Genomic DNA, 23,276 nt, shown 5'->3' on the forward strand with positions numbered 1-23,276 from the left:
CTCTTCTAGTAGACCCAAGTGTTGATGGGTGGGAACCTAGGTCTATCACAAAGAGTTATGAGACATAATGGATTGAAGAAGGGATGTCTATTTGCGCCACTGCTGTTTTCACTTTACATTCCCAATCTTCCCCACAGAGTAAGAATGGTGAAGGTTGTCCACCCTAAACTTGGTTCTGTGGACGTATATTGTCTTTTATAGCCTGTGATGTAGTCCTGTTGGATTTAACGCCAATAGGAGCTGAAAGGCTTCTCAGTGCCTTGGAAGATTATGCCGCAGACCACTGTCTAAAAATAAACATCTTAAAAAGTTATGTATTGACTTTTAGAAAGTAAGGAGCTAAAATCATACTGAATGTTAATTGGATGTTGGGGTGTGCTAATATGGAAAAGTGCAATTTTACCTATATTTGGGCAAGATTTTTTCTAGCAATTGTTGTGACAAAGCACCCGTAAAGGCACTCTCCCAAGCTTCGGCTAATAGCAGATTTTATAAGAGCTGCGGGAAAAGGCACTTTGCACATGTCCTGTTGTCTTATAAGGCAAAAAGTCTGCCTACATTAAGTTATGCCTGTGAAGTGATGGACATGCATCTCTGGGCCTTTTTTGCCACAGTGAAGGGGCCAATTTGGTGCCAAATTTGCGATTTGAATTCTCTGGCCTCTTCTCATGTTCTTCGGCTGGAGTTTGGGCTACCTTCCACTATCGTGCTCACTCTGGCTACATTTTCCATTGCCAAAATCCCTTTTCAAAAATCTTATTAAAATATTCTGTGTACACAGTAATCATGGAAAGGGTTCCTTTTTTCTATACACAGAATGCGAAAAAATGTGGTTGTTCAAGAACGCAGTATTGGTAAAATGCCCCAGCCTTACTTTATTTGGAATCTCTCACATGGAGTGCGTAGAATTATTTTGCTTTTAAGGTTAAATTTGCTTCCTCTGTGTGTGATTATAGTAGGATGGGAAGGCGTACCAAAGGAACGGAGACTGCGAATTATGTTCTAAATATGGACAAGACTTAAAACATGTGGTCTTTGCACTATGAACATCACCACTTTTTAACCCCTTGCGTGCTTCTGTCGGCCAACGGCCGTCGCATGCACTACCTTCGTAGTGCTGCGCACGTCCGTTGGCCGACGTGGCCCCGTCCACTCCGCTGAACCACCGCACCGCGGCAGAATTGCTGCCGTGGTTAAGCGGTTAAGACCGATTTTTCTAAAATATAATGCACATTCGGTAACCGAGGCTCGCCAATGTTTATTTGCCCTCCACTCATGAGATGGTTGCGCTAACAATTTTAACTTCTTCAAATGTTTATAAAATGTGTTTTCATCTCTCCTATGTCTCTGTTAGTTGTTATTATGCTTGTGTATATGTATGTGTGTTTCTGCACTCCTGAAGTTTATAAGGATATTGTTGTGAATGTCGTTATTTATGTATCCTACTTAAATCATGTACCCTATATGTCCTATTTGCACTTCACATGCATTCACTTTTATCACTGTTTCTATTTTTTTGTTGTAATAATTTATTGTGTAATGTGTTTTATGGATGTAATTCGTACTTTTTATGTGGACCTCCATCAGAGTTCTAAAACATAAATAAATAAATTAATTGATTGACCTCTTTCACAGTAATTTTACACCTTCAATAATCCTTCTGCTGCCTACAAAAAACCATGATCCCTCATAAAACGAAAGCTTTTGGGTCCAGTATGAATTAACAACTGAGATCTAGATCAACAAAGTCACTCTTTGACGCTCATTTATGTTGCTGTGTCAATGTGCGGTAACTTAGTTACCGCACACTTACATTGCCCCACTAATACCACATGACTGCGTTACATTACAGAAAGTTTCTGAAGAATACCACCATTCATAGGCTTGGAGGGTCAGCGTGAGAAAACGTACAGTAATCAGGGAACTAACATTGTTGATCTGTTATTCCTCATTCTTTCCACATGAAAGCAGAATCTGTCGATACTTCTGCATGCTAAAGTTATTATTGCATCCAGGGCACATGTCAGGGGGTACACGCGGGTAGACTGCATCCACCCACTTTTCACAGAGTTGACCCTGTATCCACTGAGCCAAGAAATTGGGCCACACGGAAATATGCTGAACTTGACCCAGAGTCATTTTCAGACACTGGAACATGTTCAGTAGCTCCTGCACGTTGTCTGCTTTCCATTCCCAGCATCAATGTGCAGGCACCTAGGAAGGCTTTTTTATTTTGACCTCCAGCTGTGCCAAAGATAAAGGCCAAAGTTAGGGGCCTGGGCCATCAGTCCTCCTTTTGATCGAGTATCCTGACCATTAGTGGTCTGTACCTCACACTTGAATGCAAATGCAAGGGAGGGGAAACAAAAGCACACAGCTTGTTAATCACTTCACAGGTACTTAAGAGAGTCATGCTTTTTGACTTAGTTCAGTTCCAATATATATGTCGAAGCGCAGTAAGAATGTCAGGTGTTGGTCTGTCCCAGTAAATAACAATTTAAATAGCACAGTTTTATTTCTTTTAATAGCGCTAATCATCCCTATCCAGGGTGTCAGAGCGCTTTATGTAACATACATCTTATACAGTGACAATAAGTCATGCAAGTGTAAATCAACGTAGATGTGTTACATAAGACAGTTAGGGTTACGAGGTGTAGGAGTCACATGTCCTTCATAACTCACTGTGCTATATTAGAAGGATTACAATTTATGAACTACAAGTAACAAAAGGATCTTTGTGTTTAAAGCAGTACCCAACTTACCTATCTACATAAATAAAAGTCTGTCCTCTGCCTGTTGTATGATGTGCTTTACATGAGACACAGTAACGTTCTATACTACTTTGTTTCAAATCTGGGACTACATAAAACACAGATCTCTCCAACAAAGCATTATCCTCCAGAATTATCTTACCATTATTACTTTCATGAGATTTACTAAGCACGTAAAGATCTCTGCAGCAGGAGCCTTAACCCCATAAAATATCATGAAATGCAGACTTAGCAACCACTAATCTACTGATATGCTTCTCCTTGTTGCCAGTTTCTTTGTGATCGTGCTAAAAAAAATACATTTATTAGTTGAGGCCCAGACTTTGGGTCGGGTGTGCACCATTTTTTGGCACAAACCAGACCCAAAATCTAATTTATTAAATCTCATAATATGCTTTAGTGTGCTCATATTATACCCGATAAACATTTGCGTAAGGTCTTAATATCTGATGCCACTTCACGAGATGTCACTTCTAGTGAGGTCACTTCCTGTGATTCCACAGGCGAAGTCACGCGCCATAGTGTCAATTACATAGTGCCTAACTTGGTTAGTCCCTCCTCTTCTCGCAATTGTGCCCTGATTGCATCGAAGCACTTACACCGGATTTGTCACCTGGACTGAAATGAGGCCCTCCTAGTCTTATCCTGCAAGGGCCGGTGCAGGGTGGGAGGGCCGGCGCGTACATTCAGTTCTGGTAAACACACGGTCCCGCCCCATCATTCATTTCCCTCGGGAACATTCCCCGGTAGAAAGCGGAGAGCACCTGCAGCTGTTCACATGCTCTGCAAATATTATTGCTTGGATTAACATTCCAGAACTGGTGCCAAAGTGGCGGTAATGTTTCTGTTCAAAGCACTGTTTGTGCAAAGGTTCTTACCTCAGTGCCGCCCACTCGAGCCAGTACTTCCACCGTGACCACTCGAGTCAACAGGGGGCCCGCCACGCAGGGGGGTGCGAGGCTCTTCGGCACTGCATCTGCATCTCTCACACACGCCATGTGTCTAGTGCCCCCTTCTGCTATTGGCCTGGCTTTGTAGCGCTAACCGCAGCCTGAGTCAGCCTGTGAACATGTATGTGTTGAGAGGTGTGTTCACTTGTATCAAACAAGGGTTCCCTGTGATAAAGATAGTGAAACCCCTAGGTCAGGGAAAAAGCAATGTGTAGGTATCAACCCAGGCGGTAACAGATAAAACTTGCCCACATAATAGGGAGATACAATAAGAAATATTTTTTAATTAATTCAAGAACTGATACTTTGCTTTTTATGAAATTGTGATTACTTTGTCCTATTTGCTTTTATTGTATCTCCCTATTTGTTCACGTGTATATTAATCTTTTTCATATTTTTAAATTTAAAGACCATTGCTTTTGTGGTCTTTTATATATTCTGTTTTATTAAAATAAACTGTCTTTTTCCTGGAAGTAGGTTGTTGCGTCTTATCACTATTATGTGGGCAAGTTTTATCTGTTGCCGCCTGGGTTGATACCTACACATTGAGAGGTGTGTTCTGCAGCTTCTGCTCAGTGCGGGCTCTAGCGATGGCAACAATGTTTGTTGGCGCCTCCGACTGACCTCCTTCTCCGCTGATTCCCTCACCAAGTCACCATAATCACTCTCTCACATACATTTCTGCGCCACTCAAACCAGTGTAGGGTGTTAGAGCACTTTACATCACACAATACACACTGACAATGATTCAAACGTGTGTAAATCTGTTTAGGAAATGTTACATAAAACAAAGGACTACAAGGTGTAGGAGCAGCATGTCATCCATACTGGTAGTAGGATAGCTTAAGAGTGATTGGTCTGAGAAGCATAAACTCAGAATATAAAACGCGACACCATGGTTGGGGGTTGGCTTTAGTAATAAGAATTGATTGCTAACCAAGGCCCAGATGTAGGTAAATCTGATTTACCGACTCTAGAATACCGAATTTTACCGATTCGGTATTCTAGATTCGGTAAATCAGATGTAGGTAAAAATTCGGTAATTTTTACCGAATCTGTATGATTCGGTAATTACCGAATCGGTATATACCATTTACCGATTCGGTAATTGCCATTGATTCCTATGGGCCTACAGGCCCATAGGAATCAATGTCAATATGACATATACCTTGCAGTTTGCATGCAGCTCTTGGATGACAGTTAATAGCTAACTGTGCTATATTAGGATTTCAACCTATAAACTGCAAGTGACAAAAAGTTCTCTCTGACAAAAGCAGTAACCCAGTGACCTATTTACATTATATGCACTTTGTGATCTGCATGGTACACGTGCTTTGCAGCAGGCATATTGACCCTCTGCACTACCTTATGATGAGTCAAAGCGGCTACTCGACAAAACTCTGATCTCCCTCCAGCAAGTCCATTAATCACCAGAGTTATCTTGGCATTTTCATTGCTGCCTGAAAAAAACTCGAGCCAAAATCATAATATTCTTTAAAACCCAGCGCCTCCCGAAGTCAGCGCCCTAGGTTGCACCTGTCGCACCGCCCTAGTTTTGCTCCTGTTCTCAGTTACATGGTTATGCTGTAGTCACTGAGCTGTGAGTATGTGATTTTGTTGTTTAGGGATTAGGACCAGGTGGATTCGCTGTGAGCATGCACATTTTCTAGGTCAGTAGGTAAGCCAGTTGTCCAATGGAAAGGAGATGTCATACATGCCAACATTTTGGAAGAGGAAAGTGAGAGATTAAAAGAAATAAATCAGGAGAATGTATTTCTCCCATTGACTTCTATTGCGGCCTGCATCGGGTCTATTGGTGTGTATGGGACTTGCAAGTGTACTGCTGCAAGATCTGATATCAGAAACTCAAATATAAGTTTGTTCAGTACTTGTCAGGAGCAGAGAGAAATCGCCATGGCAGGCACAGAAAGCGTGTCAAAAATGTTATGCACTTGCTTGCAGGAGCAGGTTACTAGCAGTGCATAATCTGAGTCACATAAGATCAGCCCCTGCCTCAGCGGCGTCTCCTCCAATAAGGCAGAGGAGCACCGCCCCACTGCATTTTAAGCAGTGGAAAAAGGAAAAATAAAATTATAATAACACTACGTTATTATAATTTTATTTCTTTTTCCTTTGTCAGGCAGGTTTGCGGGCGGACTTGGCATGGCTGACATCAGCAAGGGGAGGAGTGGTGGGCACTTAAGTGCACATGATGGTTTGGCCATCCGTCTTGGGTTGGCCAAACAGTCATGCACACTTTGCATGTTCTTCAACAGGCTGTAATACACAGTCTGGTGGAGGGGGGGGGCTAAGGGGGAATGCGCAGGCTCCCAGTGCCTGTCTGAGACCCAAACCACGGCACTCAGACCAATCACAACGCTGCATTGCAGCATTGTGATTGGCTTACGGGATCCCGGGTGTGCTTCCTGCTTCAAGCAGGAAGAGAAGAGTACGTCGCAAGGCGGTAGTCTGGGAGCAAGGTAAGTAACTTATTACATTTATTTTTCCATTCACTGCCCAACCTGTGCTACTTAGTGGCAGCCGCCACTGCCTTGCTATCTGAAGCCCGCCGAGGAATTGGGTTTTTGCGTGCAGGATTCGGGAGGCAGGAGACTAGCCTTGACATTGGTAGTCTCTTGTCTGGATCGGGAGGGTTGGCATGTATGAGATGTATGTGTGCTGAGACTGTTGGTGGCAGTTGCATCGAGAACCAACTATGTGACCTGCCTGAGACTTGTTGGATGTCTGTTAGGATTTCTGCCTTATGTGTTCTTTTGGGTGTTAGCTTGAGGTCTATCTTGGAATAAGTTAAATTAACAGGGACTGCCATCTGTAAGGTAATCTTTACTTGAGAACATTTTAATAGAGAAGAACAGTAGGGTTTTTAGAGACTCAAAGTTGTACTTTATAAGCTTAATACAGTTATGGGAATTTATTTTAGACCAGTGGACAATGCTGTTGATGAATAAAATTTACACAGTGAATTAATATTTGTTTGTTTTTAAATAAGTTTTATTAGGCAGTGTATGAAAAGTTTTTGTGTTCTTGTCAATACATTCAGCGACACTGTAAAAAGAGTTTCATATGACTTTCCCTCACTCAATCTTTGGTAGCGTTGTTTGATTGGTAGCTCTTCACACCTTTTTCAGTACTGTGGACAAATAGTCAATTGAACACATGTGGGGTTCTTTCTTTCTGCCTGTAGCTGAAAAATAAGGATCGTTTTTGTGGAGTCGTCCTCATGGTTAGCTTTATCTTCATGATTAGTGTAAAGCTTCAACATCTAGGTATGCTTTCTGGTACAGCTCCTCGAGCAATTCCCGCTGAACGTCCAACATACGGATGGCATCCTTATTCAATTTTGGCTGAAAAACAAGCCAACTTCAAATAATGCCAAGACCACAACTGCGGATTCTCAAGATTTTTTAAAATAGAAGATTATGTGAAAGAGTGGGAAAATCAAGATAATTTTCAAGCCAGAGGAAAGGTTTGTGTGCTCCTGTTCTGTTCTCCAAATTTGACAAGCCCTATCCCAGCATATTTCTTCACTCACTGGGATGTGACGATCCCTTCTGTTATGGCAATCTGGAGACAGGGCCGGCTCTAGGCATGTGCAAGCTGTGCACCTGCACAGGGCCACCAAACCCGAGGGGCCACCACGCCAATATATATCCTTAATATATTAATCCTCTGAGGATGGATACATATTTGCGTGGTGGCCCCTGGCAGGGATTTGGCGGCCTCCGGCTCTGTTCTACTACTAAACACCCTGACCCCCTCCCCTCTTTACTGGCCTACAAGCTCCGCCCGCCCGGACCACCTCTTCCGGGCCCCCTACCTACGCTACCTGCCCAAGGCCACCATGAGCCTAGAGCCGGCCCTGCTGGAGAGGATAGATTAATTAACAAGATTGCACTGTGGGTAAATAAGAACGACAATTTTTTTCTGTATTGTAAATTGCAATAATTTCGTCCAGCAAATGGAAAAAGGTTGGTTTCATGAAATGTGTACTATTTCTACAAGTATTTATTTCTAAATCGCCATAGCGCATATTTTGTGATACATATTGTGTCATTTGAACTTTATAAAAACAAGCTTTTAATAATGTTGCAAACAAGCACGCTCACCTCAGCTTGTCAGGTTTGTGCTTGTCATTGATGATTTAAAAATATGCAGGTTGGTCGCCTTATGATCAATGGAATTGTATGGGTCCTTGTGTCTCTCATTTATGTACATTCCGAGGCATAGCGCTTGGCACAGGCAGGTGCTTCGTTTTGAGACCCGTGCTTCGCAGTTCTCTATACTCTCTGTTCTTCCATCGGTTAGAGCGCTAGACATGGAACCACCAGCTTGGAGCCAATGCTCTGACGTGGTATCACCTAGAACTACGGCCATGTAATCTGGCCATTTATCACTGTGACAAGACTTCGTGAGTGTACGTCTTATTCCAGACATGCTATATAATTTGGAAACTAATATATACTTTCAAGTCAGAGATTAGTAGCCACGCCAACTTGTCGGCATTTGTGAATCTAGGGGGTTCTTTGAGCCCAGTTCAATGACAGAAGCAACAACAGGTAGAGAATGGATCGTGTCTTTCCAAGGTGGTGTTAAACAGCCTTAGTTGTAATGTAATGTAATGTAATGATGTCTTGTCAATCACATGAATCACCCCACATGGGGTATCTCCGTGCTATAGACCCCTGGGGAACCCGTCCTGGATTTCCCTGTGAGATGGTCCCTACTGGGTATTTCCAAGGTGAAACCAGGCATCCCCGGCGTCTGTGGGGGGCCGTTGTGGAGATGAGGCAAGCTAATGCCCAGAGTTGCCGAGTGGATCCCTGATTAGAGTAGGCACCGAGGCGAGAATTATCGAGTCCGCTGACCCTGGTCCACGACCCTGCCGCGTCGGGAATTGAACCCTGGTCCCAGGCTGTCCTCTGCTTCCGAGTCTGCCGCCTCTAACCAGTGAGCCACACCACTCCACTATATACTTGTGCGCATGAACCTTATCTTTGGTGTTAGTTAGAATGGTGAAGCTGTATGCACAGCGGGTTATTGCATAGCTGGGATGTGCCTCTGCAATAAATCTGCTTAATTTACAACTAGTATCCATTTAATATGTGGAAAAATATTCCCACAGAAAGTTAAGGATTGAGAAAAAAAGCAAAGGCTGATGAGGGATTTTTGAAGGTTATCATCTAGCAGGGATCTGGCCATGTGTTGTATAATTACTATGGGCTGTAGTGGATGAGAAGTTAGTCTCTGTCTAAGTGGGGAGACAGTAATTGGTTCATTTGGTCATAGTGACATCCATCACAGAGCATTACCAACAAGAGGGTATGAAGCTTGCATTAGTGGCCAAAGATGGGACACTCGTTCCACCACAATAACCAGAACATTTCCCTGAGAAAGCGTCTGGGTAAGCTTGAATACATTTTATGGGCCACTGTGGAGAAAGAGTTTGAAACCATTAGTGCTGGTTGATTATGCATAAAGGCCAGAAATGTGTTCTAATGTGCTTCGGCTCCAGTGAAGTCATTGGGACTCTATCTATTCTAGCATGTCGGAATGTTGGCAGTCACTAGAATGATGGAGCTGTGCAAAGATCTTTGGTTTGCATATGTTGGATATTTTCCCAGTACATCTCTTTAATCTTCTGCTAGAGTCCATTTCTTCCTGCTGTTATCTATGACCTTTTCACATTTCTATGTACATTTTTAATAAAAACATTATCCCATGTAGAAAACCACAGGCCTTTCCTGTGTTGGACATCATTGATATTACAAGTTTGGTTTGTACTGGGGAGACACTTTGGTTCAGGCAACAATATATATATACATGATGGCTGAGACAGAGGAGGTCAGTCTTCAGTGAAGACTAAATCTAAGGGCTGATAAAGCAAAATGTTTGGGGTTTTACAAAAGTCAGGCCTTTTGTGCGCCTAGACACCTTAGGGTATTAGTTGCGCACAAAAAATCCCATAAATAAATAAATAAAGTGACTTGTAAATCCCCACAGTAACTTGGTAGATGGTTCTGCAGTCTACAGCCTTTGTTTGAGCTAATATGTGTTCACTGAAAAACTGTACACAATCCATAAACGTTCTGCTATTGTCACTATTCTAAATTTGATGTACTATATAGACTTCACACCACCTGTATAATACACATCAGCCACAAACTTTACTCGAACCGTGTGTATCAGCATTAACAAGTACTCCAACTGCGCACTTTACAACTGCAAACTTAACAGGTTACAGATGTTTTTCTACATCAGCTAACACACTTCTGTGATACAGTCCCAGTAGGTCTCACACTATTCATACTTAGTAATACCAAGGTGTGTCTAGAACATCATCACTGATGGGTAAAGGCAATACATTTCTCAATTCCTTGGTAATAAAAGTATTTTAGGCCTCAAAGAGAGAACCAGAGACCTCAAAACTACCCAAAGGTTAATTTGGCACAAGGAAAAGACCATGTCAAATGGCCACAGATTAATGGTGGAGTCAGGGTGGGAGTCTCACCAGTCTGCTTCAGAGGGCTGCTGGATTACTAGGCAGTGGTGTAGTAAACTGCTCTGCACCCTCTGAAGATATTTCTCTGTCCACCACTATTTGCTCAGACTTCTCCTTTGGTGACTATAACAGCCTCTTACTCCTCGATTGCTGTAATATTCCATCCTTTTTTCTCACAGAAAGTCATTCTGTTACCGGCGGCTGCAGTATCTGAGCTCCAAGTACCAGATGCACGTACTCCTGAATGAGATGAAGGAGCTGGCAGGGCAGAAGAAGGTGCCCCACCGTGACTTCTACAACATCCGCAAGGTATGGCGAGACCCCTCCACTCTCCCTGCCTCTTCATGACTGTGCACAGAGCTCTCACTAACAGTGGCGCGGCTTCATCACACAATTGTCTCTTAGAAGAGAGGTGACTCCCTGGGTAACTCAGCTTCTGTATCATTCAATCAGGGTCTGTAATGTAAAATGGGGGTCTGACCGTCCTCAAACGCATCCAGTGGGGAGCGGTGTCCAGACTGCTTGACATAAAAGTGGATTGGGATCTTTTGGCAAGTCTATTGGAACATCTAAAGTCCACACTGAATTCATGTACTGTCAGCTCCTCCCAGTGGACTTTAGGTTTTGGATATCCACCGCCAGTTGTCCGGGGAATAGAAACAGCACCCTACACAGTCTGAGTAGGCGCTTGTGTACATCTACCTCCTGGCCTCCCACCAGCATTATATCGAGTAACTGTTGACTCTGTCTTCTGTATGAGACTAGAAAACCCCTTGCTCTGAAGGATGTCTATGTGTGAATGTCTCTCAGGACTTTCCCCTGAAGGCCCACCTCTAACTCCCCGGGTTATTCCCCTTAGAATGCCCTGCGGTCTATTGCAGGTATTGCATGTTCTTTCTAAAACTGCTTTCTTTTTGTACCTCATGAGCATTTAATATGACAACATTGCAGCCGTCCAGCTTACTTCATGACCAGCCCTTCTCGTCTCAGCTAGTGCCCCAGTCCCACGTCACCTGTACTTGTTGAAGACTTCCATCCACTCAGTCTTTCTCTGTTAACACAATAACTATATTGTATTCCCCCAAGAGTAGATTTGCCTGTTAAGCCCAGACATGTCGTCTTAGTTGTTGATTTCTGCTGTTTGAAATCAGATGAATATAAAAACGCTATCACAGCTGTTTGTCCTCCCTTTTTCTAATCTATCCATCTATGTATCTATGTGGCCATACATCCACCTGCCCAGTCATATGCCGACTACAATCTGACCAATCACAAGTCCACCTGTCCACTCAACTGCCTGCCTGCTGATTCTCCCTTACATCCAGCTTTAGTCTTGCATCTAATAAAGCTTAGAAACTTTACATTACAGCTTCTCCGTGTGAGGAACCGCCTGCCCTCACCATGGCGTACGATACAACTGCCCAAAGAGCACATGCTGGTGCTCTAACTATTGGCTCTGCAAAGAATTTCAGCAAAGACATGGTAGTCTCTGCAATAGCTTCCGAAACATCTGCCAACCCATACAAATCTCACAGAGCTGTAAAACTCAGTTTTCAAACACTACAAACAATACACCACAAATGTCTCCAGGAACATGACGAAAATCAGGTTAATTAAGACCACAAGATGTGCAGAAGGACATTCAGCACTCAGTTCCACAATAGTCAGAACAGCTACTATCATGAAAGTGTTGTTTTGCTGCAGTCACTTCAAGGCTTAGAGTCAGTGGATTACAAGCGTTACCAGTAGACACACTATTTAAGATTTTTCTAAGACATAAGTTGTTGCTAAATACGAGTCTTTTCTGCCTACGGTGATTTCTGATTTTCATGTTAATCACACAGTTGACCTATTTCACCTATAAAAGAATTGCTTACGCACTACTTGTCAGAAAATTACTGGGATATTACATCAGCAGGATTGCTAACATAGAAGCGCCTGTTAGCTGCTTGTGACCTTTGGGCAGGTGGCAGGATAGAGAAAAGTGTCAAACATATTTGCTCATATAGAATGCTGCATGACTGTTGTGCTGCATGGAAGCAGCTATGGTCTCACTTCAAAGGTGGTTGCATTACACTGACAGAGACATGCAAAGCAGAGCATGGCATCCCACCCATGCCTTTGCTAAACGCTTCTGTTTGGACTTTGGTGCTAGGCAAAATGATCAAATGAGTTAAGCAACATTTAAGGGACTATTTTGGTAACCAACTTCACACAACCCTTTCCTCTCTAACAACTAACATGCCCTTTCCTTGCAAAACATATGGGTATTTCACAGAATGCTATTTCAAAAGGAGAAACTATTTACATAGGGCATTAGATTAGCAGCTTCAGTCTGTTATGGATTTCGCACCTAACTCACCAAATTGTCCTTTGAGGAATATATGGTAAAGCAAATGATAAGATGATCTTATGTGATCAATCCAGTAAGCAGTTTGAAGATGGCTTTCAATCTCCTGGGGCTCTGTGTGAAGGCAGAAGGGAAATAATTACCTTTACAATCTTTAGTAAATTCCCATCAGGTTATTTTTCTAATTCTTGTTTTGGTCCAGTGACCAGATGTGGTGAGTATGAGAAGCATGTGTTTCTTATAAATAACTATTACTTTCTCCTGCATATGACTCTGATCATGTTTTTCCCTCTCAGGTGGATACCCACATCCACGCCTCGTCATGCATGAACCAGAAGCACCTTCTACGCTTCATCAAGCGGGCGATGAAAAAGTGTGCAGGAGAAATCGTGCATGTGGAGAACGGCAAGGAACAGACCCTGAAGGAGGTGTTCGAGAACATGAACCTCTCTGCCTTTGACCTCAGTGTGGATACCCTGGACGTGCATGCGGTAGGACACTTCCACATTTTGTCTGCCAGAGTGTCTCATCATGAATTGTAGTGCTAGGATAGCTAAAGTATGCGTGGAAGGAAGATGCTTGGCTGGGCAGTTGGGGAGGTGAACCAGGGGCCTGGCCCACAGCTGGGGACAGGAAAGAGAGAGGTGATTGAGGAAGATTGTGGGTTACTGGAAAGCACACTTTATTGGATTCTATTTCAGCGTAGGTTTTCACTCACTTTCACACCTTGGAGAAACCTCACCAGCTCCGCCTGGAAGATCCTAGAATACTTTCAACAAAATAACACATAGTCCTTCAATCTGAAAATATGCTCTATATTTTAGGGGTGTGGCACCGCGGCTAGGGCGACTGTCGCTGGAATCTGGGAATCACGGTTCGATCCCCTGCGCCGGCACCAGATTAGTCCAGCACCATGTGACTCTGGGCAATAGCTTGCTTAATCTTCCCAATGGCCCCCAGCGCCTGGAGACTTTTACGGGTGATTGTTCACGCTTTACAAATGTGAATTATTATTTATTATATTTTAAAGCGTTCTGAATCCGGAGAGGGGCTTCCAGAAAAGAGAATTTGGGGCTGCAGCTACACACCAGCCTCTCCTGGTCATCTTTTAAGCCCTTTCTAGCAGGTGGCAATGCCCTCTGCTCTTCTGATACAGAAAGCAGGGCTAAGGGTTCAACACCAATTTATTGATCATTACGATAGTTTATTTTTTAAACATTGGAGACCTTGTCAGTCCTGGAAGGTTCTGTACTGCTGGTGGGAGCAATGTATGAAACAGCTGGAGCATTATTCTGCTTTCCACTGCCAAGTTAAGCCTAGGTAAAAAAAATATAAGTGGACCACACAGTTGCAGATTCGGTTATAGTATTCATGGTGAATTCTAGGGCAGGAAGTCCACGTTCCAGCCGGTTGTACCTCCTGGGCAGGATAAGTAGATACATGGAACAGAGGTGGGCAACCAAGATGGATCTTACCCATGGCGTGTGTGCCAGCGGTTGGTTGGATGGATGGTGTCCCCCTGAAGCCAGCATGGTAGAGGTGAGGTGTAGCACAGGACGTAGAGAGTTCAGATACAGGAAAAGGTGCTCCTCTGAGCATAACAATGTTGCGATGTGAAAAACACTGATCTTGATAGGTCAGAGAGACAGTTGGTAGAGTGAATGAATAACGCTCTGCAGGTGGAGGTTAGTGAGCCGCTGGCAGTGGGAGACTAGTTATGGGCGCAGTAAAGACGCTGCACTGGTAGTCTCCTCTGTCTGACCAGTGAGGAGGTGCCCTAGTCTATCTGGGTCCATGCAGCCGGGCTGGTTGAGCAATGTGACCTCTGCTGCATCCCTTCCGGCAGAGCGAAGACTTTCGCTTCGTGGTGCAAGCAGAGTGTCATTTAGTTACACTTGTGCAGCACACACCACACCATTAGACTAAGATGATGTCCCTTGAGGTCACTGGCTTGAAGACCTTACGCTGCACACTAGCTGCACATTTCACCTATCTAAATCTGTGGGCCTGGCCTAAAGGCTAATAAATGTTCACAGTTTTGTGTGTGAAATATAAAAGGAATTCCCATTCACCACATTTGAACCAGAGAGAAACAAACATAAGACAAATGGACAGAGTAGTACCTCCAGACAGGGGAAACATCCTTAACAACGACATTTTAATAACGACTTACCTGAACAACGAATCTTGAACAACGACCAATCCTTAACAACGACCATTTTAAACCACAACTTTCCTTAACCACGGTACCCTCCCCTCCACTCCTCCTAACGTGACACGATCTTCGCCCCATGGCATTGCCTCGGCAAAGCTATCATCAGGAAGACGGGCTGCGCACGGGGAAGCAGCCAGCCTCATCCTGCCAGCCTGGTAATGCGTTGCACTATATCCGTTCGTGTAACCAGCATCTTAAAAAACATCTGAACTAATTAAAAAAACAATTGAGAGGATCCGTAATTTATGTTAGTAAATCGCCATCAAAAACACACACACACAGCAGATACAAACTATCGGCCTGCGTTCCAAGATTCAGGGCGTTGGAAGCGGAGCAATCGTGTGTGATCTGTGCTTTGAACTGGCAAGGGTGTTCCTGTCATCGGAACAAAAAAGATCATTAGCCTTTGAAGTGCACTGAGATAGAGAGCAGGAGGGCAAAGGCCGCGCTTGCCTTTCTGGTATTACAGATAACAGGGCGAAGACAAATCTATCACTTTGTCATAGAACTGCATCACATTAAGAATTAGTAAAAAAATAAAACATGTCGATGATTACAAGTTTGAACTACTTTAGCTGCTGCCATCCATTCAGTTTGGGACCAGGACCAGACGGGCATATTGGGAAAACGAGCAGTGCCAGATGCGACAGTCTGTGGTCAGATTTATGGAAGTGTGTGGGCTGCCATCTCAGTTGGTCATTTTGCGTCACACACAGGTAATTGTTATTACAATACTGCCATCTATTGGCCAGTCACGAGATGTTGTTTTTCGTGGTTAAGGGACTCGTAAAAAAATGTAGTGGTTTGGCATTCCTCGTTGTTTAGCCTTCGTGGTTGAGGAATTCGTGGTTCAGGCGGTCGTTATTTAATCATACATCCCCAGACAGAGCTCATTCAGTACATTTTAAGCCGCATAGGCAGAGAGAGGATCTCTGTTGCACCGATGAGCGTCTGACGGCTACCACAACTGTAGACACCTGATACATGGTTCTCTAGTAAGCAGAGTGACGGATTGGCAGTGGCATTTTAATATAAAAACAAGGCACCAGAATAGCATGGCCTAAGTGTCGTCTGACAAAAATATCTTGCCTTCAATATAGTTTACAAAAACATCATCCCATTGAAGTTAATATTAGAAAATCTGCAACCGATGAGATCATATTTTTGTGAAGCATACTTAGGACGCAACACTTAAGTCAGACAATATTTTTGTTGAGATATTATAATGTGCAAACAAAAACAGAGAAACTAGTGCCTTGGGGAGGCCCGGGGGTTCAGCCTACCCCTTACTACCACGGGGCTCTACAGTATAGTGAACAATACATAAATATTGGAATATTTTAGGTGATATATATACATATATATATATATATATATATATATATATATATATATATATATATATATATATATATATATATATATATATATATTACCTATGGGATTTCTGAAAATTCTATGTCTAATAACTTTGGCGTTTGTGGACGGAATCGGCTGAAATTTTCAGGAAAATGGCACATTTTGTTTCTGAGCAGCCCCTGGAAATTTGGTGGGGTTTCGTCAAGGGGGGGCTGAGAAAAAAGGGGGGTCCCAAAACGCGTTTTTTACATTGAGTTTTCCATAGGGCGGTTGGCCTCACTTTTAGCTCGAACGGCTGAATGGATTTGCACGAAACTTGGCAAAATTGTAGGGACTGGTAGCCCGATGTGCCTTTGCTAGGTCTCAATATATGTGCTTCAGTGGATTTTGAGAAATTAACGTTTAAATCAAGATATATATCTGTAACAGCGCTCCGGGCAGCGATCCGGTCCGCTTACTTTTCGCGTTTCGGAACTTTGCGCGCAGAAAGCTGATTGGCTCTCCGGTGTCTGTCAACATTCTAAACAGTCCGGAGCGGCCGCCATCTTGTCTCTCGGTAGGATCGAGAGAGAAGAAGAGGTGAAAAACGAAAGGGGAATTTAATGAAAGGGGGCAAGGTATCCCCCTCTTGACCCCCTAGGAATGTTGTTGGGGTTATTAAAGGGTCCCGTGGGGAAAAGGAAAAAAAAATGATTTTTCACGGTAGAAGCGCTTCACGGGCCGCGAACTGGGCCGCAAACTGGTAGCGAAACGGGAATTCGCCATTTTGTGCTTCGTTAATTAAATTACTAGGTATAAGGGGGTGCGGGAGACGTATCCTAATCCCCTATGTTTCCTGAGGGTGGCTGAGGAGGCTGATATATGTTGATACATCTCTTCCAGCGGCTGTGCGTGAGCTTTTTTTTATTTTGCTGCGTGACAGTCCGGAGCGGCCGCCATCTTGTTTCTCGGTAGGATCGAGAGAGAAGAAGAGGTGAAAAACTAAGGGGGAATTTAATGAAAGGGGGCAAGGTATCCCCCTCTTGACCCCCTAGGAATGTTGTTGGGGTTATTAAAGGGTCCCGTGGGAAAAAGAAAAAAAAAATGATTTTTCACGGTAGAAGCGCTTCACGGGCCGCGAACTGGGCCGCAAACTGGTAGCGAAACGGGAATTCGCCATTTTGTGCTTCGTTAATTAAATTACTAGGTATAAGGGGGTGCGGGAGACGTATCCTAATCCCCTATGTTTCCTGAGGGTGGCTGAGGAGGCTGATATATGTTGATACATCTCTTCCAGCGGCTGTGCGTGAGCTTTTTTTTATTTTGCTGCGTGACAGTCCGGAGCGGCCGCCATCTTGTTTCTCGGTAGGATCGAGAGAGAAGAAGAGGTGAAAAACTAAGGGGGAATTTAATGAAAGGGGGCAAGGTATCCCCCTCTTGACCCCCTAGGAATGTTGTTGGGGTTATTAAAGGGTCCCGTGGGAAAAAGAAAAAAAAAATGATTTTTCACGGTAGAAGCGCTTCACGGGCCGCGAACTGGGCCGCAAACTGGTAGCGAAACGGGAATTCGCCATTTTGTGCTTCGTTAATTAAATTACTAGGTATAAGGGGGTGCGGGAGACGTATCCTAATCCCCTATGTTTCCTGAGGGTGGCTGAGGAGGCTGATATATGTTGATACATCTCTTCCAGCGGCTGCGCCATCTTGCCTTTTTTCCAATGCCACAATTTTGTCGTGCACGGCAGCCATTTTAGATGCCAGGCTGGTCCCAGGCTATCACCTACCCCTGCGGATGTAGTTTATGGCCCCAGCTGTAGAGAATTCAGACATGCCAACTCTCCTGATTCAGGCGTGTGACTACTGATTTCAGTGCTAGTCTCCCGCCTCCCGATTTCTGCAAGCAAAAACCCGGGGGCATATTACGAACAACTAGCGATAATTTTTGTCTCTAACTTGTTTAGAGACAAAAATTATCGCCGCACATCGGCGATTTTTATCGCAGATAAACCTTGCTATTATCGCAGAAAAGTCAGCGATATTCATGTATTATCGAGCAAATGCTCTTAGCCATGTTATCCACCTCCCATTGGATAACATGGCTAAGAACTGCTCAGGGCAGGTGTTAGATTTTGGAGATATTCGCGCTTAGCGCGAATATCTCCAAAAGTTGGTAATAGAAGATAGCGATGTTAGGGACTGTTTCCAGTCGCTAACATCTTGGTACGCCACTTTGCATGTCATTAGTGATAAGTATCACTGACATGCAAAGCGGGGCCCAAGATGATCGCTATCTCCTTTTAGCTGTCACTAACTGGTGTTAGCGACAGCTTGGTAATAGGGAGATAATTTTATCTCCGCTTTCATGGCTTTTAAAGCCAAAAAAGCGGAGATAAACCCCCTTGATAATATGCCCCACGATTCCTTGGGGGTTTCAGCTGACAGGGCTTGGTATTGTGTTACATGGTAATTTTTCCAGGAAACGTCAGAGGGTCGATGCAGGGGTTCTAGAAGAGGTGATAAACCATTTAAGCCTCATGAACAAGCGCATGGTCTTTTAAAGATTTGTGAAGTACTCGGGGCGGCGTTGTGTGTGTGCCCTCTTTTAGGAGTGGGCGGGGGGGCACTGCCAGCAACTTGCCAGGTCAGGTAGTGTTCAACACGTGCATCACCCTTTCTCTGCCTGCTATTGCGCTCCATGCTTCGGAAAGGTAAGAAAAAGAACGTGCATTTGAGTTTGAAATGTCCGATCCTGCAGCAGCACACTTCCAAAGCCCACACATGACAATAACCCGATTCAAGGCCCCATTCACCCGTTTTTAAAAAAATAGATAACACTCCAACAAAGTAAGATTATAAAACTTTATTAACTATTAACTATAACGAACGGAACAAAAACTAAAAACATTTAAACATTTTTCAACACAAAAAGCAACAATGGTTAGAAGCTGTCTTTTGTGCGAATAGTCCCAAGGCAGCACAACGTGCAGAGTTCTGGACGGCACCCAGGTGATGTCGCCTGGGTGCCGCACTGGTTTTGGGATCCTACAATGCAGCACAGAAAAACAGCGTGGGGCGTCCCGGGTGGTGCGGGGGGAGGCCTCGTCAGTAGCGGTCTGTTGTGCGAATAGTCCCAAGGCAGCAGAACGCGTTGAGATGTTGATGGGACTGTGTCCAGTGTCACATGGCTGACACAACATGTACGACAGGCACCCAGGTGATGTCCAGTAAACTGCCGCACTGGTTTTGGTATCCTACAATGCTGCTCCGAAAATTGGCGTGCGGCGGCCCGGGGGTGGGGGAGGCGGCGTGAACGGGCCTCCCCAGGTGGCGGCCATCTAGCTGAGTTGCGCCCGCTCTTGCGGCTACAGCGTCTCGCTCACCATGTTGTTGAGTTGCTCCCACTCTTGCAGTGCAGCGATAGGCGGCTGCCACATGGCTCTTAAAATGGCGGACGGCTCCTCGGTTTTGGGCCTGGTCCACTGAAATGGCCCTGGGACACCTTGGAACTCGGACGCTTGCCTGCTAGGGCTTGGGCTCCATTCTCGAAAAGCGTCCCCTCAGCCGTGAAGATTCTACAAAAGTCTTGGGGGCCCCCGACTCCCGCAGGCTTCCGGTGGGGAGCGGCTGCCATGATTGCTCGCGGAATGACCACGACGGAGCCACGAGATGGTGGTGCTCTCATGCTGACGCCAGCTTCAGTCTGAATGATCCAGAAACAAGGAGGGGCTTTCATCGTTTGGGAAAAAAAAATGTTCTAAACCAATGAAAAGTGTTATTTTTAGGTCATATGACCAAGCCTTCCATCTTTAGGAAACCAAAAGTAAAATGAACCAATGAAAAGTTTTATAAACAAGTCACATGACCTGTTATGCGGCATAGGGCTACAAAAAGCGTAGAAAATCCGTTGGCACGTGAGGCGGCATCAATAGCGGACCGATGTGCGAATAGGCCGAAGGCAGCACAACGCGCCGAGATCCGGATGGCACCGAGGTGGTGTCCAGCAAATTGCCGCACTGGTGTGGCCATCCTACAATGCTGCGCCGAAAGACGGCGTGTCCAGCTGAGTTGCGGTCACTGTTGCGGTACAGTGACTCGAACGCGCCGAGATCCGGATGGCACCGAGGTGGTGTCCAGCAAATTGCCGCACTGGTGTGGCCATCCTACAATGCTGCGCCGAAAGATGGCGTGTCCAGATGAGTTTCGGTCACTCTTGCGGTACAGTGACTCGAACGCGCCGAGATCCGGATGGCACCGAGGTGGTGTCCAGCAAATTGCCGTACTGGTGTGGCCATCCTACAATGCTGCGCCGAAAGACGGCGTGTTCAGCTGAGTTCCGGTCACTCTTCCGGCACAGTGACTCGAACGCGCCGAGATCCGGATGGCACCGAGGTGGTGTCCAGCAAGTGGCCGCACTGGTGTGGCCATCCTACAATGCTGCGCCGAAAGTCGGCGTGGGGTGCCCCGTTGGCTTATGAGGTGATGTCAGTAGTGGACTGATGTGTGAATAGGTCGGAACCAGCACAAGGCGCCAAGATCCGAATGGCAAGTCCTGGATGTTGAGTGCCTCAGTTGAGAGTTCTGAGCAGTGCTTGTAAGACTGTCTGAAGCTTATTTGCACCTGCTGCAGCTTCACTATTGCCCTGGTGTGGCCAAAGGTGGCACATGACATAGGCGGCCGGCTCCCGAGGTCCGGCGGAACTTTTTGCCTTTTCCTTTCTGCTTCTTTTCCTACAATCCGTTTCATCTGAAGACACGACCAGGTCCCTGAATGTGTGCAGGGAGACGCTATTGATTGAATGAAAATGGCGGCTTGACACAAAGCTGACTCAAGCGTTACTGTTGATGCTATACAGACAAAAATTGGTTTTCAGTTTGTACATTCTTCAGGATTTTTTTTTCCATCCAAGTCTGATTGAGAGTTTGTAGAAAAATGGCTTCAGATTTTCCACATACTACTCTTCAACATTCTTCCTAAATGTAACAATGTGAAACTCACTAGGACAATGGCTGTTTCTGTTTCCTTTCAAAATGCTGCCAACAATATTTTCTGAATGGAAGACACCATCTTGTAGCATAAAGGGACGAAAGGGGTTCTGGTCTGGCCGATGGTTGGTGGAGACATTTTGACTATATCTTGGACCTGCCCGGCCTCGCCCAAAATGGCGCCGGTATAAATGGGACTCGTAACTCCTTGCCCGCAAATGTATATCTAGAAAATGTTATTGTAAGTGGCCGTGTCGTATTTTAATTACAAAATGTACGTCCACCGATTCCGCAACTGTTAGACACCTTTGTTCTTGCAACCTAATGGCCCGCTCGTTACGTTCCTCTACAGTGTAAATGTCTCCTCATCATATACGAATACAGTTTGCTCCGTGGCCGGCCCACGTGGTTATAGGCCCGTATTTGTATACTGACATTTTCACAATAAAGGTTTTTAAAACAAAACACGGTAGTAGTATTTACATTGGTAAAGTTTTTACTTTTAGTCACTGTTTTCGAATCAGTAAAGGCAAGTGAAATAAAGCAGTCCAATTACATGACGGATAAAAGGTATAATATGTAGGAACGCAGTAAAGATAAATGCTTAATAGCAGTTGTGTTTTTCATGTCTGCAATATAAAGTGATCGATAAGAATCTGATAATCAGGCGTATCGGCGACTAAGATAGCAGGCCGAATCTCTTTTACTCAACGGCTCCGTCATGGAAGGTAGAAACGCCCTTTTTCTCGAAAAAGGAATATATTTTACTTACAAGATAGTTGTAAATTTTCCGGGAAAGTACATTAGCCTGGAATATTATAACATATGTTTGAAAAAAAAATATTGTTCGAAAACAATAAAAAGCGTAATTTTTAGGTCATATGACCAAGCTTTTCATCATTAAATTAACAAAAGTAAAATGAATCAATGAAAAGTTTTATTAACAAGTCACATGTCCTGTTATGCTTACGTTACGCGCTGCGCGCCGCGCCTCGGATCACTTCCGGGTGCGGTAACGCGGCGTGTCATATAACGCATTACGCGACAACGTAGGTCAAGAATATAGTCAAAATGTCTCCACCAACCAGCGTTCGGAACACAACTCCTTTCAGCAGTCCAAAAAGTTCTGTTAAATGACAACAGAGGGGACAGGCAACAAGAACCATCAGTCAAAGAGGGGAGGGCAAGTTCTTCTCTTCCGGGTCATGTTGGGGCGCTACCGGAACTGATCGAATTGGTAGTCTACAGTGTTTCTGGATGTTTCAGACTAAAGCTGGCGTCAGCATGAGACCACTACCATCTCGTAGCTCCGTCGTGGCCATTCCACGAGCAATCATGGCAGCCGCTCCCCACCAGAAGCCTGCGGGAGTCGGAGGCCCCCAAGACTTTTGTAGAATCTTCACGGCTGAGGAGAGGCTTTTCGAGAATGGGACCCAAGCCCTATCAGGGAAGCGTCCGAGTTCAAAGGTGTCCCAGGGCCATTTTAGTGGACCAGGCCCAAAACCGAAGAGCCGGCCGCCATTTTGAGAGTCCTGTGGCAGCCGCCTATCGCTGCACCGCAAGAGTGGGCGTAATTCAGCTGGATGGTGGGCAAGACGCTGTAGCCGCAAGAGTGGGCGCAACTCAGCTAGATGGGACAAGGTTCAGAATTGAAGAGTCATCAAAAGACAAAAAGTTCCGCCGGATCCCGGGAGCCGGCCGCCTATGTCGGGGGCGATCTCAGGCTACACCAGTGCTATAAGACTTGGGGAGGGTGTCGGAGCCAAGCGTCTTCTCCGAGTCCATGGCCATCACACCGCCCCTCAGGGGCCTCCGTCAAGCTGTTTAGGAAGGTAACATATCACATTGTTTTCTAATGCAGTCAGGTCCACAAACGACACTCACTTACTTTGAGAATAGTGAAGCTGCAGTAGGTGGAAATAAGCTTCAGACAGTGTTACAAGCGCTGCTCAGAACTCTTAACTATGGCACCCAACATCCAGAACTTATGCTATTTGAGAATGGCAGTGACATCGAAGCATCTCAGGGACCAAAACCATTAACGTACTTTCACGTATGAAAATCTTACTTGGGGAGGGGGCAGGAGCGAAGCGCCCCCTCCCAGTCAGCGCCACCACACCGTATGTTGAAAATTTGAAGCCATCGTTCT

The 23,276-nt window shown here is 44.9% G+C and overlaps 1 protein-coding gene across 7 annotated transcripts in view; it reads left to right on the plus strand.

The window, feature by feature from the left end:
- AMPD2 (adenosine monophosphate deaminase 2) overlaps nt 1-23,276 on the plus strand; it is a 664,925-nt gene that overhangs the window by 560,574 nt on the left and 81,075 nt on the right. For all 7 annotated transcript variants that reach the window (XM_086923574.1, XM_086923576.1, XM_086923572.1 and 4 more), the window contains 2 exons: nt 10,421-10,550; nt 12,888-13,082. In XM_086923574.1, coding sequence (XP_086779700.1) covers nt 10,421-10,550; nt 12,888-13,082 — 325 coding nt within the window. The remainder of the gene's footprint in view (nt 1-10,420; nt 10,551-12,887; nt 13,083-23,276) is intronic.

This window comes from Lissotriton vulgaris, chromosome 5 (assembly GCF_964263255.1).
Source record: "Lissotriton vulgaris chromosome 5, aLisVul1.2, whole genome shotgun sequence".
NCBI classification, from domain to species: Eukaryota; Metazoa; Chordata; class Amphibia; order Caudata; family Salamandridae; genus Lissotriton; species Lissotriton vulgaris.